The following is an 18,760-nucleotide window of genomic DNA, read 5'->3' as shown; positions in this document are numbered from 1 at the left end:
AGTGGAATTGTGTGTTGGCTAAGGGGGTTAGGGGGGCTTGGGGGAGAGGGAAAGAACATGAAATATGTAACTATGGGAAAATATTCAAAATAAAAATTAAAAAATTAAAAAAAAATAAAAAAGGGGGTATAGGGGAAAGAGAATGGGCCCCCCACAGCCTGAGTTCAAAGCTTACCTCAGACACTTGTTAACTATATGACAGTGGGGAAGTCAATTAATTAACCCTTGGTTTCCTTGCATGTAAAATGGGGATACAAATTAAATATATAAAATAAAAACAAAAAATGTGTATTTTGTCTCATAGGCTTGTTAAGACTTTAGGGCTTGAGTGAGCTAATTTATCTAAATTGCTTTGTAATTTTTAAGGCATTAGCTTAATTTCATTTTATACTTTAAAAAAACTTTCTTAAAAATTGTATTTTTTTTTAAACCCTTACCTTCCGTCTTGGAATCAATACTATGTATTGGTTCCAAGGCAGAAGAGTGGTTAAGGGCTAGGCAATGGGGGCTAAGAGACTTGCCCAGGATCACACAGCTAGGAAGTGTCTGAGGCCATATTTGAACCTAGGACCTCCCATTTCTGGGCCTGGCTCTCAATCCACTGAGCCACCCAGCTGCCCCCCAAAATTGTATTTTTTTTTACCAATTACATGTAATGACAAATTTCCACACAAGTTTTCCTAAGTGTGATTTGTTCTTATTATATTGATTATAAGTTGGCTATTTTTGTTAGCATCAGCAATTAACTGGCTAATATTAACATAGATAATTCTATCTAAACAATGGAAAATATACATCCATTCTACATATATGCATGCATCTATTCTCCCATATCATATATGTAAATGTTAGGGTAATATACACACATGTATTATATGCAATATATACACACATATGATCCTGTGTCTGCCACATGCAAATAATTAAACAAATAAATGAATAGTTGAGGGACCTTTTTTTTTTTTTTTTTTAAACCCTTAACTTCGGTTTATTGTCTCATAGGTGGAAGAGTGGTAAGGGTGGGCAATGGGGGTCAAGTGACTTGCCCAGGGTCACATAGCTGGGAAGTGGTTGAGGCCAGATTTGAACCTAGGACCTCCTGTCTCTAGGCCTGACTCTCAATCCACTGAGCTATCCAGCTGCCCCTGAGGGACCTTTTTTAAAAACCCTTACCTCTTGCTTTAGAATTGATACGAGTAGCAGTTGCAAGGCAGAAGAGTGGTAAGGGCTAGGCAATTGGGATTGAGTGGCTTGCCCAGAGTCACAAAGCTAGGAAATATCTGAGGCCAGATTTGAACCCAGGACCTCCCAATTCCAAGACTTGGCTTTCTATCCACTAAGCCACTTAGCTGTCCTTGAGGGACTTCTTATTGTACTAATAACTTGCAACACACACTTGAATACATACTTGTTTTTGTATATATGTTTTTTATAATAATTATAATATATTATATATAGGAAATAAATATAATAATAATAAACCCATGTTTTCATATTCTGCTTTTTAGCTATTTCATGTATTTAGGGCAGGGGCCACATACTCTATTTTTAGAAACAGTGATTCGGGAGATAGTGTGGTGGGTCTAAAAGTCAGGAAAATTTAAGTTCAAATTTGACCTCAGACACTTAGAGCTATATGATCCCGACCAAGTCACTTAACCACTGTCTGCCTCAATTTCCTCTTCTAGAAAATGAAGAGGATAATAATAATAATAATAATAATAATAATAATAATAGCACCTACCTCAAAGGGTTGTGTTGAAGATCAAATGAGATTTTTGTTTAAAAATCTGCTTAGCACAGTGCCTGACACATAAATACAATATAACTGTGTATTCCCTTCACTTACATTCCCCACAGTATATAGTAGGTTTTTTTAAAAAACCCTTACCTTCTGTCTTAGAATGAATACTATGTATTGGTTCCAAGGCAGAAGAGTGGTAAGGGTAGGCAATGGGGATTAAGTGACTTGCCCAGGGTCACACAGCTGGGAAGTGTCTGAGGTCAGATTTGAACCCAGGGCCTCCCATCTCTAGGCCTGACTCTCAATCCACTGAGCTGCCCCCTCATAGTAGGTCTTTTTAAAAATCCTTGTTGAATGCATGTATGCATGTATGTATGTATGTATGTGTGTGTGTGTGTGTGTTTCTGAGCATAAGGAGGTTTAAGACTTGGGGTTTGCCTGTGAAATCTCCATTCTGAAACACCTTGCCAGGCTGGTGGCTGCCCAATGTTTTTTGGCTCCTTTTCACTTCATTGCATAGCAGGCATATGCTATAGGCACAATGTTTGTTTTTCCCAGCTGCCACTGCCAAGTGTTCCAGGGTGACACCCCTAATGGTGTCCTATGTCCGTATGGCTCTCTTGGCCACATGCCTTCCTCGAACCTCTGGAGGGCAAGAAAGCCCAGAACTGATTCTGGTCTCCATCCAATGAAGGGTACCTGAGGAACTGGGGCCGGATGCTAGCAGTGAGACATGAGTCTGTTAGAAACGAGCAGCCTAGTCTAGTGGTTTGGCCCATTTCCTTTGTCCACAGAAGGTCTGAGAATGGAGACAGCTGTCAGGGATTTGATACACCAATCTCAGAACTTGGGGCTGTCTCTAAAAATGCCAGCATAGGGGGGAAGTGGATAAGAGACGGGGAACCAAAAGACCCAAGTTCTAATTCTGCATTACTAATTTTATTTAAAGTCTTTCCCAACTCTAGACCTGTACATTTGTGATTGCCCTGTCCTCTCTCTTTCCCCTCCCTCAATTGTTCCTGTCTGGGAGTTAAAGTTTATAGTTAAAGCTCTAGGGGGAAGGGAAGAAGAGCATGGGTTCTAGAAGGGATTGGCTTTCAGTTTCCTTATTTTTGAACGGGGTCCAATATGCTTTGTCCCTTCTACTTAATGTAGTTAAAATGACAATACTTCACATTTTTACAGTGCCTTTTTAGTTGTCGTTAATCACTTAGTATCCCAAGCACAAAACTCACAGGCTAATCTGCTGATGATTAGCACAGCAGCTCTGACCTGCTTCATTTCTGATCTGGCCTGGTTCATCTCTCCTGAGGCAGTAACCTTCTCCCCTTCCATTCTATTCCCCCATTCCTAGGGGCTCACCATTTTGGTGCCAGATTTAATATAGACATTCTGAATGCTTTTATCTCTACTGCAACTCAGAACTCCAGAACTCCAGTGATCCACCAGCCTCCCCAGGAAAAATGACTGCAAGCACAGGCTTCTCCAGTGCTTTAAGTGAAAAAAGGCCTGAAACTAAATGAATATATTTAGCCAAAACAACTACGCGAGGTAGGTGATACATGTCAGTGCTATTATTCCCATTTTATAGGTAAAGAAACTGAGATTTGTATACATGTATGTACATATAAATATCTATATCTATCAATCTATATACCTATCTGTAATCTAGGAAATGGCTCATTTATTTTTAATATAAGACATGAACTGGAGTTTGCTATGATGAATTTTGGCCTGTCACTATCCTAATCATTACTATTGTTAGCCAAATAATATCTCTGAAGTGTCCCAAACTGGGAAGACAACCTCCATTTAAGCCTTTTGGAGACACAGAATCATAGAATTTAGAGTTGAAGAAATTTCTGAAATTATTCAGTTGATGATCCAGGACAGTTCTGAGGGACTTATGAGAAAGAATGCTATCCACATCCAGAGAAAGAACTGTGGGAGAAGAAAAACAACTGCTTGATTACATGGTTCAATGGGGATATGATTGGGCATGTAGACTCTAAGCAATCACTCTAATGCAAATAATAATATGGAAATAGGTCTTGATCAATGACACAAGTAAAACTCACTGAAATTGCTTGTTGGCTACAGGAGGAGGATGGGAAGAAGTGGAAGAGGTGGGAAGAGTTACATGAATCATGCAACCATGGCAAAATATTTTAAATTAATTAATTAAAACATTTTTCAAAGAAAAAAATTTATTTAGTCGAGGCAGCCAGGTAGCTCAGTAGTTAGACAGCCAGACCTGGATTCAGGAGGTCCTGGGTTCAAATGTGACTCAGACACTTCCTTGTTGTGTGACCTAATTGCCCATACCTCACCACTCTTCTGCCTTGGAACCAATACACAGTATTGATTCAAAGACAGAAGGTAAGGGTTAAAAAAAAGAAAAGGAAATTATTTTGTCTAACCTTGCCCCTCCATTTTATAGAGGAAGAAGCTAAGGTTAAGGAGTAGACATGAGGTGTCCCAAATCACTTATCTGGAAAGTGGTATAGCTGGAATTTGAACTCAAATTCTTCTGACTCCAAGCTACTGCTCTTCTCATAATTCTATCCTGTCCAATTCTGTTTTCTAGCATTGTCCCACTTCTGCAAAATCTCTTTAAATTGGGGCTCTTCATGCCAAGGGACCAGGGGATTATATTTCATAAAGTGGGTCAGCTAAAGCCCTGGAAGGACAAGCCTATCCGTCTTCCACTTTCCTTGAAGTTGTAAGTGGGATTATTTTCACCTGGGAGGAAAAAAACTAGTTAATTGTAGGTTAGAGAGAAGATGGGGGAGAAGGAAAGCAGCCATAAGATCACAGAAGCCTAAATTTAGAACTGGAAGTAACCTCATTTTTACAGATGAGGAAACTGAGGCTTATGGAAATGAAATGATTTCTTTGAAATCCTGTAACTTGTAAATGGCAAATCTGGGATTTGAACTCTGCTGACTCCAAATCCAAGATTCATTTTATTGTAACATTTTGCCTTATTTTATAGATGCAGAAACTGAGAGAGGTCTTAAAATATTTGAAACAATGTTACATAGAGGGTAGGTTAACCTAAGTCTGTTTGGTCTCAGAGGGCAGAATTATGAGCAAAATGTGGAAGCTATAGAAAGGCAAGATTAAGCTGTTAGGTAAGAGGACAGTTCCTAACAATGACAACTCTCTTTAAGTTGAATGGGCTATCTTGGGAGGTAGTGGATTCCCCCTTCCCAATAATCTTCAAGTAAATCCTAAATGATTGCTTCTCAGCTAGGTTATGGAGAGCATTTTTACAGATTGGACCTTTTATAGATGGCCTTCAAAACTCTGAGATTTGGTTGTCCTTGAGGTATTTCAGTCACGTCTGAATCTTTGTTATCCCATTTAGGGTTTGCTCAGCAAAGACACTAGAGTGATTTGCCATTTCCTTTTCTAGCTTACTTAACAGATGAAGGAACTGAGGCAAAGAGGGTTAATTGACTTCCCCAGGGTCAGACAACTGATAAGTGACTGAAGCCAAATCTGAACTCAGAAAGATGAGTCTTCTTGGCTCCAGGGCTCCATCCATTGCACTAACTAAACTATGATGAGACATTGGAGGAAAACTTGAATGCAGAAACTGGATGGGGGCTTATAAAGAAGGCTAAGAGAATTGACTTGGCAGCAAGCAGCTCAGGTTGGGGAATGTAGAGACAAACAGGCCAGGGGTGGTGGGTAAGAGGGGAAAACCTCAAGAATTGGGGACCTAGTTGGGATGGAAATAAAGTGCATAGTTACTTTGCCAACCCTGCTTCTCATATTAGAATCAGGTGTTATGAATAAAAATTAAAGTCTCCAAGATTATTTTTTATTCCTGACACATGTTAACCCATTTTCCATGTGACAACCCTTTAAATATTTTAAGACAGCTTTCATCTTGGCTCTGCCACTTCCTAGTTAGTGTTAACCTAGGCAAATCACTTCATTTCTAGCAAAGGGAGATGCCTCTTTCTTCAACATCCCCCAAACCTAAGTCTGGGCCAGAAAACACCAGAGAAATCTTTCACAACTAAAACCCTGCAGGTCATTCTAAAGACTGCTAAGGCTGAGGCCTCTTTCTCTGTTTGGTCTTCTGTACTCTGTCAAAGAACATGATTCATACCTTGTAGCCTTGGATGTCACCATTTTGGGCTTCTAATGGAGGTGGTTCCCATGTCACATCTAGCTGTGTGGCTGTGGCACCATGGACAGCTACATTTTGTGGGGGCGCAGTAGGCACTGGAGGATAAAGAGAAAAAAGGATGAGTGTGTGTATGTGTGTGTGTATTTGTAAACTAGAAGGGCATGTGGAGGGGTAGCTCAGGCTTGGTAGGGGCCCTCTACTGCCATAGCTTTTCTGGTTGGCCTTAAAGGCCAAGACTAAAAGCAATCAGGCAGGGAGATGTGTGCAGGGGTGGCTGCTGGAACCAACACATTGCAGGGGGAGATAGAAGCTCCATCTCATTTTACTTACCTGCCTCTCCCACGAACACTTCCTGGGGTGAACTGGATGGCCCTTCACCTACAGCATTGTAGACACTCATCCGGATCTCATAGCGCTTGTGCTTACTTAGGTCTGGTGGAGGGGAGTGGGAAGAGGACACAGAGAAGTTATTGTGAAGGTGAGGGTCTGGGGGGGTGGGTGCTCTGGTCATTTAAGAGAATGGGTTCAGCTTGGGTAGCGATGAGAAAGGGGCTGGCCTGGAGTTCTAAGCTCTGATGGAGCAAGTCAAGGGGTGAAAGCACCAAAGGGGGCCATTTCTGCATCATTCAACTGAGAATAGTCTTCCCCCTTTCTGGACAAACATTGGATTTGCATATCTCCCTCTCCTACCTTCTCTCTCATTCCACTACAGTGTTTACTCTAACGGTTCACTTTCTTCTTCCCCAACCACAAAGATGGGCAGGTAAATGTTTAACACATGGCTGGGGAGGAAGTATACACCCAACATACTTTTAAATTTAATCTTGCATTATTAATATTTTCTCTATTCTTATTTCTGTTTATTCTCTATTTCTTCATTGATAGTCAATGAAATAATAAAACCCTGATAATAATAATAAAAATGATAAATATGAAGTACTGATAGTATTTGCCAATTTTCATTACGTATATGATTACTCTGAAAATTTAACAATCAGTTTTCAAGAGCTCCAGCACACTCCTGCTTAGCCATCTCCGTTTTTCCTATCCCACCTAAAGATTCTGCCGAAGGTTTATCTGAAATCTGTTTGCCTCAGGTTTCCCCCAAGGTTTCTTATTCTTTTTTTCCTTAATACCCCCATGTACATTGCTGGGTAGCTTTCCTAAATAGAAACTGTGAACAAGTTCTTTTAAAAGAACAATAACAGGGTCAAGCTAGTGGATAGAGAGCCAGATTTGGAGACAGAAGATCCTGGATTCAAATGTGACCTCAGATACTTTCTAGCTGTGTGATCCTGAACAAGTCACTTAATTCCCATTGCCTAGTCCTTACTGATCTTCTGACTTAAAACCGATGCTTAGTATTGATTCTAAGACAGAAGGTAAATGTTAAAAAAAAAAAACAAGCAACCATAAGCAACAAAAAAAGAACAAACAACAGCAATAATAAACCAAACAGAGTGAAAAGGAAGAAGGAACAAAAATTTGTGTGAAACCAGAGTCTATTCCCTCTAATCTTCCTTATCCAGACTCTATGATCTTTGGTCTTCAGAAGGAACACTGTTGTGGCATTAGTAAGCAGGAGGAAGGGCTTGGAGAGGATGGAGAGGCAGGGAGAATTTTTGGACCCAGTGTCAAGAATGAGATATAGAATGAGCAAATCATATGACAGCAGTTCTTAACTGGTCCATGGATCCTCAAGGGATCTGTGGATAGATTTCAGGAGGAAAAAATGGTATCTTAGTATTTTCACTAGCCTTTAACTGTAAGTTAGCATTTCCTTCAATTATTTAAAAACATTATGCTGAGAAGAGGTCCATTGCTTTGCCAGATGCCTACCAAAGAGGTCCAGAACACAAAAAATCAATAAGAACCCTTGCTCTAAGGAGTCTATCCAAGGCCAAATACGTGAAGCTTGAATCAGAGGACATCAGAGAGTCTCCTGATAAATGTTGCTCTTCAAAATAGCTCAAGGTTTGGCAAGTTCTTTGATCGGTGTGGGTTCATTTATGTGATAATCTAGAGCAGTGATGGGCAAACTTTTTAAAGAGGGGGCCAAAGGAAAGGAAATGCTCATCTGTCAGTCTGTTTCTAAGGCAACTCTTTTGAAGTTTCATTGTATTGTATCCTACTCCTTGTATTCGTCAGATTAGGAATATTGACTCATGGCCAGATAGAACATTTCAGGGGACCGCATCTGGCTTGCGGGCCATAGTTTGCTCACCACTGATCTGGAGTACAGTAGCCAACATTCCCAGCCCCTATAGACCCTCTTATCTCCTATATCCCCATGGGATAGGATATGTGTGTGTGTGTGTGTGTCTGTGTTTTTGTGTGTGTAGGTATTTCAGTTCATACTTGGAGGGGAGAACTAGAGGAGAATATTCCTGATGAAACAAACTCTAATCAGGTTTCAAGTTGCTGGTTTTCTGTTTCTTGGGGTGTTGTTTGTTGGGTGTTGCTGGGGGGCGCTTATCAGCAGTCCAGTTTTCCCTTGGGGGTGGGACAGTTAAGTGGAAATGGAATGAAAACAGCCAGAGACACTGTAGCTTGCAGAAAGATTTGCCATCTGCTGATTTTAATTTATATATATATTTTTTTAAGATTACATCAATGTTGGCATGAATTCCATTCCCACCATACATTTTATCTGGGAGACAATGTGTTTGATGTACAGTGGTGGGAAAGTACAGGCTTTTTCATGGGAGACAATTTCTCCATATTTCATTCATTGTTCTTATATGTTAAAGCACTGTACTGAATTGGGTCTGGGAGGGGGCAAAGTTGGAGACTGTTCTGATCTGTTTTTGCAGGCACCTGTGTGTGGGAATCTAAGTTAGAGTTTTAAAATCTTTAACATTAACTCACTATATGCTAGTTTGTGGTGAAGTGACTTCAGTGGAAATTTCTGTATTATAAAAAATATATAAATGTGGGGTTTACTTAGGAGTTTGTGAGGGGTCTGTGGATGGCTCTGCTATTATTGGCTATTATTTGGGGCTGAGTAAGGATACTGATTACAATAATTTCAGTAAAAGGGAATGTTAGTGAGAAAAGAGTCACATAAGGGAAACTGAGTCCTTATGTCACCTGCTGTGTGGGGTTCAGAACTTGTGCAGGCTGTGCCAATCATCATGAGTTTTGACGGCTTCCTTCCCACAGGGTGTTGTGTATAATTGTGTGTTGTTTGTTGTGGGTAGTGTGGTGATAGAAATGGGTTGGGATAGCGTTTTCTGGATGTAGCATTCTAGTGGCAGAAAAGTACGGTACTTCCTTCCCTACCTCCATTTTTTTGCAATATAATAACGCTTTAATACTTAGCAACATTCCTTCTTTGTCCCTCAGTAATATGCTGTACCTTTTTTTTTTTTAAACACTTATTGTCTGTATTAGTTCTAAGGCAGAGGAGTGGTAAGGGCTAGGCAATTAAGGTTAAGTGACTTGTCCGGGGTCACATAGTTAGGAAGTATCTGAGATCACATTTGAACCCAGGACCTCCTGAATCCGAGTCTGAATTTTTTGTTGTTTAGTTATTTTCAGTTGAATCCAATTCTCCATGACCTCATTAAAACAAACAAACAAACAAACAAACAAACAAAAACACCCCAAACCCCTCACCTTCTGTCTTAGAATTGATTCTAAATATCAGTTTCAAGGCAGAAGAGCAGGAAGGGTTAGGCAATTGGAGTTAAGTGACTTGCCCAGGGTCACACAGCTAGCAAGTATCTGAGGCCAGATTTGAATCCAAGAATTTCCATCTCCAGGCCTGGCTCTCTATTCACTCAGCAACCTGGCTGCCCCTGTGCCTTTGTTTTCATATAGCAGTCATTTCTGAATATTCTGCCTCATCACTCTCACAATGAAATCTCCCTTTCTAGCAGTAAAGAAAAAAATCTAGCAGACATCGTGATTCCATCTGAATGTATGCACCATTCTGCACCTACACACCTTCACCTTTTCATCAAAAGAGGGATGTTTCTGCTCTGTATTCTTTCCCCAACTCAGGAGGAATCTGCACATCGGGCATGTTTGAGGAGAAACACTAGCCCTGCCCAATAACAGAAGAGCACCCACAGGGTAGGGATGGGGGGGTGGGGTTCAACTTAGAGATTAGAGTGGAGAAACAAGAAGACTTACTGTCCAGTTCATACTGCGTGAGGCTGGGTCGGCTCAGGTTCCGCACAGCATACATAGCTGTTGGCAGGTGCAGGGGAAGCGGGGAGGAGGATCAGAAGGGACAGAGTACATAGAGGTTAGTGCACACACACACGCTGAACATTTCACAGAGAGACACCAATGATGTTGACAATTATATGGGGAATAGGAGAAAGACAGCTGCTAATAGGAGGCCAAGAATTCCAGTGGAAGCAAGAAAGGAGCCTCTCTAGACACTGGGTTAGCAGAATGTGAGGGGGAAGCAAGGACAAAGCCAGGATGAGAGCACCTACCACTGGGGTATGATCTCGGGCCCCAAAGACACTCAAATAACCCCTTATTTTACAGATACAGAAATGGAGAGGCTCAGATGATTTGGCTCCTATTGCAAGTAAATGAGTATCAGAGCTAAGATTCATAATTACTCTCTTCTTCTTCTCCTTCTCCTTCTTCCTTCTCCCTTCTCCTTTTCCTCCTTCTCCTCCCTTCTTCCTTCTTCCTTCTCCTCTTCCTCCTCCTTTCTTTAAAACCCCTTACCTTTCACCATGGAATCAGTACTGCGTGTTGATTTCAAGGCAAGAGAATGGGCTGGACAGTGGGGGTTAAGTGACTTGCCCAGGGTCACACAGCTATGAAATGTCTGAGGCCAGATTTGAACCTATCTCTAGGCCTGGCTCTCAGTTCCCTGAGCCACCTAGCTGCTCCCAATAATCAGTTCTGTTGACCTTTAAAACCATGTGGATTCTGCTTCAACCTTTTCTGATGATGTCCCCATACTCTATTATGACTTCCGTTGGGCTACTGAAGGCTGATGAGGGGAGGAATTTTTCAGTTACATGGCTGAGGGTGGAAGTGGAAGTGCCAGCTCAAAGAGGTCCCAAATTACAATTGTCAGGCTATATTGACATCATATGGTTTTAGAAGACAAAATTTTAAAAAAGGCAGGGGTGGGGTTTTGAAAGCAGGGACAGTGAATACACACACGTGCACACACATATATTGTGAGCATTTGCAGTGCATGCCTATGATATAACTACTTAAAAATGAGATTTTTTTTTTTTAGCCCGCCTTGTGGAAATCATTGTATTCATTACTTCCTGGCTATGTCATATTTGAATGCTCACAAAATAACCATATGATAATTCCCTTGTACTTGTTTCAGTGTTATAAAATCCCCGGTAAATCAGTTTTCTCCAGTGTACGTTAGTGAAATCATTGCAATCTTCTTCAAACACAGATGCTTTCCTTGCTTCCTCAGGCAAATAAGCACTGGGTGAGGGATTTCATCAGTGTAGGGAAATTCCCTTCCCCAGGGGCACAGACCCTCATTGTCTTTAGTAGGTAAGTCTTAGAGAGCTAACTAAGCCACAAACAGGTTAAATGACTTGCCCAACACAACAAAGTCATTATCAGAGGCAGGATTTGAACCCAGGCATTCCCACAGCACTGAATTTCCTATACTGGACTGCCCAACATTATCCTGCCATAATAATAGCACTTATTCCATCGGGTTGTGAGGTTCAAAATAGATAACGTGTATGTAAAGTGGTCTGTAAATCTTAAAGTACAATATAAATAGCAGCTATTGTGATTATTATTACTATTTATAGAGGTTCTATTATGTCTATTTAGCCCGAATGTCTAGCTCTATTATCTTTTGATCTTTTCTGACTAATTAGCTTTCTTTAATAATCTATTTCTATCTTTCCATGTCCACTATCTATTAATCTGTTTATTTCTCTATTTTCCCTAATTATTTTTCTATCTTTATCTAATTAACTGTATCTAAAATCTCTGATTATTTTTCTATATCTATGTGACTATTTTCATTTCTATTATCTCTAATGAATTATTTTCTATATCAATCTGATTATCTATTTTATCTATCATCTCTAATTATCTCTCTATATTTGTCTATCTAATTATCTACCTCTATTATCTATCTATTGATATCTGTCTAGTTATCAATGTCTACTTATCTTTCTTTGATTATCTATATCTAATTGTGTATACAATCTTTTATTATTTTTCTTTAAATAACAAACTCTAACCTTCCATTTTAGGTTCCAAGGAAGAAAAGCAGTAAGGAGGGATAGACAATGGGAGTCTAGTGACTTTCCCAGGATCACACAGCCATGGAGTATTTGAGGCAAGCTTTGAACCCGGGACCTCCCATCTCTAGCTCTCAATCCATTGAGCCACCTCAGTGCCTCCTTTAATTATTTTTGTATATCTGTGTCTGCCTAACTTCATCTCTCTAACATCTCTGAATACTTTTTTTTTGTCAATCTACCTCTATTTTTATCTATCACCTCTAGTTATCTTTCTATGTCTAATTATCTCTATTATCTGTCTGTATCTCAGTCTAGTACCTATATTTAATTTATCTTTCTTTGGTGATCTTTCTCTAATTATCTCTATCTTTAATTATTTTTCTATATCTATGTTTTCTGTCTACTGAGCCCCTAATTCTATCTATCTATCTATCTATCTATCTATCTATCTATCTATCTATCTATCTATCTATCTATCTCTTTGTTGGCCCATCTGTTTATTTAACTACCTTTCTATCTAATCGATCTATCTAATCTATCCAGCTAATCTATCTATCTTTTTTATCTATCCATCTAATCTATCTATCTATCCATCCATCTAATCTATCCATCTTTCTATCTATCTATCTAATCTATCTGTCTATCTGTCTATCTATCTATCCATCCATCCATCCATTCATCTATCTTATCCTCCCTTTGAATTCTTCTTTGATCCCTCCTTGTGGCATATGGTATATTTTCAAATGCAGCTAAGCAAGCTCTGGCACGTCCTACCAAGTTGGCAAAGATTTGAGTGTGAGCCTGTTGGTGGACTCTAAGTCCTCCATTTGAGGACTAGGCTACTTGAGTTCAGAAAGGCTCATCATCATTTTGGATGTAAGGTGACGAATATTCTGGTTACAGAACCTCTAGAGGCCTTCTATGAAGTGGTAGAGTGGTTATGACCTGCCTTGGTGCAGGGGGGCACCCACACGAATGAAATCACACATTTGTTAGCATGTCAGCTCCTTGAGAACTGAGATTGTTTCATTCTTTGCCTTTCTATCTCCTGTGCCTTTTTGATTGATTGATTCTTTAAGTATTGAGTTACAAATGTGGGATTTGTGTATTTATGTAATGCCCCCATTTTACCAGGATCAGGAAGAGAAGTGAAGACTTTTTAAAATAGAGAGAATGATGGCTCAGGCAGGGTGATAGAATTCCCTAAGATCATGGCATTCTTTTAAGATAGGGCTTCTTGGCAGGGTAAATAAGTGGCTCAGTGAATAGAGAACCAGGTCTGGAGATGGGAGGTCAAATCTGATCTCAGACATTTCCTAGATGGGTGACCCTGGGCAAGTCATTTAACATTCACTGCCTTACCCTTACCACTCTTCTGCCTTAGAACCAAAATCAAAACAGTATTAGTTCTAAGATAGAAGGTAAGGGTAAAAAAAAGATAGGGCTCCTTTTTGCTAGACCAAATCCCCACTGATTTTCTAGGAGTCAATTTTTTTTTTGGTGGGAGGGACAGGGGTGCACCTGGGTAGGCTGTTGTCATCACAAGAACACATAGCAAGCAAGAGGAAAGCTATCTTGGAGCTAATGATCATGGATCAGAGGATGAGAGTAGAAGGAATAAAGAAGGGGCTGAAAGAGCTGTCTGAGAATAGAGAGGAATAAAGAATTTCAAGGCTATCACATAGATGGCTTAAGGGCTGGCTCCAGGAACAGAGTGGGCAATGAAGGGATGAGTCAGAGCTTGAGGATGGGATGCCAGGCACCACTGGAGTCTTGCTAAGGTTGGGTAGGATCACTTCACACCTCTTCCCTTCTTCCCTCCTCCCTTCTCTCCTTCCCCCATTTCCCCAAGTCTCTGTACTCACAGGTGAGCTCAGCCCATTTGGTACTGGGATTATTGATGTTTCTCATTGTGAAGCCCCGCAACCCTTCATAGAGTAGCTCTCGGTAGCGGATCCGGAAGCCCAGCAGAATTCCATTGATCTTGTCTTCAGCTGGTGGCTGCAGATGGAGGGAACCAAAGAGGGAGACAGTCTATATTATATATGTGTGAGAAGGGCAGCTGGGTGGCACAGTGTGGACAGAGTGCTAGGTCTGGACTAAAGAAGATTCATCTTTGTGAGTTCAAATCTGGCTTATGACACTTACTAAGTGTGTATCCTAGACAAGGCACTTAACCCAGCTTACCTCAGTTTCCACATTTGTAAAATGAGCTGGAGAAGAAAACTACTTCAGTATTTTTACCAAGAAAACATGAAATGGGAGCATGAGGACTCAGACATGACTGGACTGAAAAATAACTTATCAAAATACTTGTGAAGAGAGAAACAATTCAAATCATATACATGTAAAAGGACCACATGTTGAGGCATCTCGGTGGTTCAGTGGATAGAGCACCAGGCCTGGAGTTTGGAGGTTCTGAGTTCAAATATGGCCTCAGACATTTTCTAGCTGTATGACCCTAGGCAAGTCACTTGACTCCCATTGCCTATCCCTTGTCACTCTTCTGTCTTAGAATTGATACTAAAATAGAAGGTAAGAGCTTTTTAAAAAATGATCTTATGTGATCTTCCTAAGCACAGGTTTGACTGTGTCTCTTTCTTTTCCTCCTTCCATAAACTCTGGTGGCTCCCTATTACCCTATTTGGTTTTAAAGACCTTCATAATCTAGCCCCTTTCAATATTTCCATTCTTCTTACACCTTATTCCATCCTCCAGGTACCCTGTAGTCTTGGGTCTTTTTTGTAATTCTTCCCATGAGACACTCCATCTCCCAAGTCTGTATTTTGTTTGGCTGTCCCTCATGCCTAGCATCCCTCCCTTCTCACCCCTGCTGCTTAGCTTCTCCTGCTTCCTTCATGTCTCAGCTAAAATCTTACCTGCTCCATGAAACTTTTCCCTTTAATGCTGGTGCCCGCCCTCTGCAATTACCCAACTTGCCTCCTGTCTGTACAGTCATTTTGGTGTTGTCTCTCCCATTGGAAAGTGAGTTCCTTGGGGCTAGGGATGTTTTTGTATTTTCTTGGTATCTCTAGTGTGTAGCCTAGTTCCTGGAACATACTAAGTTCTTCTTTCTTAAAAGCCTGTCAATTCTAAGGTAGGAGAGCAATAAGGGCCAGGCAATTGGGGTTAAGGGACTTGCCCAGGGTCACAGAGCTAAGAAGTGTCTAAGGCCACATATGAACCCAGAACCTACTGTCTCTAGGTCTGGTTCTCAATCTTTTAACTAACTGCCTCCCAAAGTAAGTTCTTAATAAATGTTTATTTAATCACTGTTAGATTTAGCTCACACCTTTCTCTATCCTTTGTTTGTTCTCTCAAGTCTTCTGCACCCACTGGGTGTGCTGATAAATATTTAACAACTGGGTGGTGGTGGAGAAGGGAGATGTACTCATAATACAATATTAAAAATAAACAACAACCCTTACCTTCTGCCAATGTATCAGTTCTAAGACAGATGAGTGGTAAAGGCTAGGTAATTGGAGGGCTAGGTGAGGGCTAAGGGACTTGCCCAGGGGCACACAGGTAGAAAGTGTTGGAGGTCAAACTTGAACCCAGGATTTCTCATCTCTGGGCATGGTGACTCTCTATCTTTTAAGCCATCTAGATGCCTCCTCTAGTATCAGTTCTTGCAAAGGCTAGACAATCAGGGTTAAGTGACTTAACCAGGGATACATAGCTAGGAAGTATCCGAGGCCAGATTTGAACCCAGACCTGGCACTCTATCCACTATGCTATCTAGTTACCTCCTCAACAAGCATTTCTTAAGCACCTACTATGTGCCAAGACTGGGATTACGAAGAAAGGCAAAAAGCACACAGCCTCTGCCCTCCAGAAGCTCACGTACTAATGAGAGAGACAACATGCAAGCAACTAGTTACATACAAGGAGCAACAATGGATAGAGCACCAGGTCTGGAGTCAGGAGGTTCAAATCTGGCCTCAGACACGTCCTAGCAATGTGACCCTGGGTAAGTCACTTAACCTTGATTGCCCAGCTCTTGCCACTCTTGTGTTTTAGAATCGATACTAAGACAGAAGATAAAGGTTTTTAAAAAGAGAGAGGGAGAGAAGGAGAAGGAGAGGGAGAGAGAGAGAGAGAGAGAGAGAGAGAGAGAGAGAGAGAGAGAGAGTCAGACAGAGACAGAGAGACAGAGACAGGGACAGAGACAGAGAGATATGAAGTGTAAAGAGGAGGGAATCTTAATGGGAAGGCTATAGCAGCTGGGAAGGTGTGGTGGGGCAGGAACCAGGAAGCGCCTCCTACAACAAATGGGATATGAGCTGAGTCTTAGGAAAGCCTGGGAAGACAATAAACGGTAAAATACCGTATACATTTGAACTAGGGTATATAGGTCCCTACTGTTCCAATGTTTTAACAGTGGATTTATCTGAGCCATGAAAATAAAAATAACAATTTAAAAAAGACGAGCTGACAAGCATTTATTAAGTGCGTCCTGTGAGCCAGGCACTGGGCTTAAACAAATACTCTCACTGAGAGATGCAGCACAGTGTTTAAGATAGAGGTAGGACTTCTGATGTTTGTAATAACCTCAGAGCCACAAAGACCTGGTTTCAAGTCTTGCCTCACTCCGTCTTTAATAAGTATATATGGAACAATATAAAACTAATTTATATGACAATTACAGAACATATGCCATATAGGTATAATTATATATCTAGACAGTGCTTTAAAGTTTGAAAGCACTTTACAAATATTATCTTGTTTTGTCCTCTAACAACCCTGAGAGGTAGGTGATATTATCTCCATTTTACAAATGAGGAAACCGAGGCAGGCAGAGGTTTAGTGACTTGCCTGGGTTCACACAGCTAGTAAATATCTGAGGCAGGATTTGAACTCGGGTCTTCCTGATGCCAAATCCAGCACTCTGTCCACAGCACCATGTAGAGAGTGAGTCTCAAAGCTGAAGAGAAGGTACTGACCTGCATTGGGAAAGGAAGTTTCCTCATTTTGGAGTCCCCCCCCCCCCATATCAATGAAATCATAGGACCAGTCCCTGTCTCTTCATATCTATTACCTCAGACACTCAGATCTTGGGGAAGTCACTTAGCGCCAATTGTCTTGTCCAGGGGTTGGCAACGTATGGCTCCCGAGCCATATCCGGCTCTTTTGAGGGCCAGATATGGCTCTTTCTGCAGGAGCCATAAAGTCAGTTTTTTTTCAGGCACCGTTACAGGAGTGCGCACTGTGAGCACTGTACGGCTCTCACGAAATTACATTTTTAAAAATGTGGCGTTTATGGCTCTCAAGGCCAAAAAGGTTGCCGATCCCTGCTCTATACCTTGCAAACTTCTAGAACTTAAGATTTTGGAGCCTTTCTTTCTGCCCTGCAGCCAGACTTTTTTATACATCACCTCCTCCAATTAGAGTGAGAGCCCTTTGAGAATAAGAGCTCTCAAATGTTCTATATATTCCTGGTGTTTAGCACAGTTCTTGCCACATAGTGAGTATATAACTAAATATTTTTTTCATTCTTTTATTGACCAGGCCCCCAGCTGCAGAGGAGCTAGGCAGATTAAGCCTGGGGTCCTAGAAGGTGAAGACTAGAGTAATGTTCCTTGGACACTCTTCTCAGTAGGGGAGATGGTAACTCTCTGTATCTGGGGAAACATCAGTGAGTGTGACTTGGTGGAAAATTGAAGAGGGGGGCGGGAACTGCTGATTTCCCTGGAGGGAAAGAACCTAAAAAAGATGTCAAGCACAAAGCTAAGAAGCAAGGTGTATATAAAATAAAGGACAGATGGATCAGTGGATTGAGAGCCAGGCTTAGAGATGGGAGATCCTGGGTTAAAATCTGGCCTCAGGTACTTCCTAGCTGTATGACTCTGGGCAAGTCACTTAACCCCCATTGCCTAGCCCTTACCATTCTTCTGCCTTGGAACCAATACACAGTGTTGATTCTAAGACAGAAGGTGAGGGTTTTAAAAAAAATAAAATAAGGGGCACATGTATTTCCAGGTTTTATTGCTGGGAATCTCTTCACTTACTGGTGGGATGTGTATGTGAGGACTTTGATGAATCCTTTCCTGTATCCTTAGTGCAATTGCTGTAGTACATGTGCTTTGGGGAAAAACTACTCCCTCTCCCCATTATGGTTAATCCCTCCCCTTGGTGCCTTTACCTTTTCTATCTTAAGAAATATCATGCCCATTTCTCAAGTCTTCTCTAAGGCTTATGTCTCAGCACAGAGCATATCCCCATCCCCTTAGGATGCTCATTTTACCCCCCACCTCCCCACTCCCCGCCAATCTCCCAGGCCTTCCATACCTGCCATGAGATCAGAACTGAAGTGGTGGTATGAGGAGTAACAGAGAGGATGGTGGGAGCTTCTTCTGGGGCTGGGAAGAGAGGAGAAATGGTGACATCCAGGAGCTCAGGGCCTCCTCTCAAGCACTGAGATGAGCTCTGTGGTTTTTTGATGGAAGTTAGCCAGCATCAGGAACCCTTTGAGTTCCACAGTGTGGGGGCTGGAGAATTATCCCCTAGCTCGGGGGGAAGGGTGGGGAATGAAACCAACCTGACTTCTTCGGAGAGGGGGAGAGAGATCACCTGGGGACTACAAGGGAGGGACCAAAGACAGTGGACAATGGGTTCAGGGGCTTTAACGCGGCCCAACCCCCAAAGGGTTTAAGTATTTCTGGT

General features: G+C 41.3%; 1 protein-coding gene across 1 annotated transcript in view; it reads right to left on the bottom strand.

The window, feature by feature from the left end:
- The window catches only part of LOC123246219 (protein sidekick-2-like), a 177,993-nt gene that overhangs the window by 54,962 nt on the left and 104,271 nt on the right, over window positions 1–18,760 (bottom strand). The window contains exons 25-29 of the mRNA XM_044675152.1: window positions 18,386–18,456; window positions 13,963–14,098; window positions 10,026–10,082; window positions 6,219–6,320; window positions 5,868–5,983 (exon numbers count right to left, since the gene is read on the bottom strand). Of these exons, the coding sequence (XP_044531087.1) occupies window positions 5,868–5,983; window positions 6,219–6,320; window positions 10,026–10,082; window positions 13,963–14,098; window positions 18,386–18,456 (482 nt within the window). The remainder of the gene's footprint in view (window positions 1–5,867; window positions 5,984–6,218; window positions 6,321–10,025; window positions 10,083–13,962; window positions 14,099–18,385; window positions 18,457–18,760) is intronic.

The sequence above is a fragment of the Gracilinanus agilis genome, chromosome 4 (assembly GCF_016433145.1).
Source record: "Gracilinanus agilis isolate LMUSP501 chromosome 4, AgileGrace, whole genome shotgun sequence".
Lineage (NCBI taxonomy): Eukaryota > Metazoa > Chordata > Mammalia > Didelphimorphia > Didelphidae > Gracilinanus > Gracilinanus agilis.
Note: the sequence above shows the minus strand (reverse complement) of the source record. Positions and strands in the feature narration are given on the sequence as shown.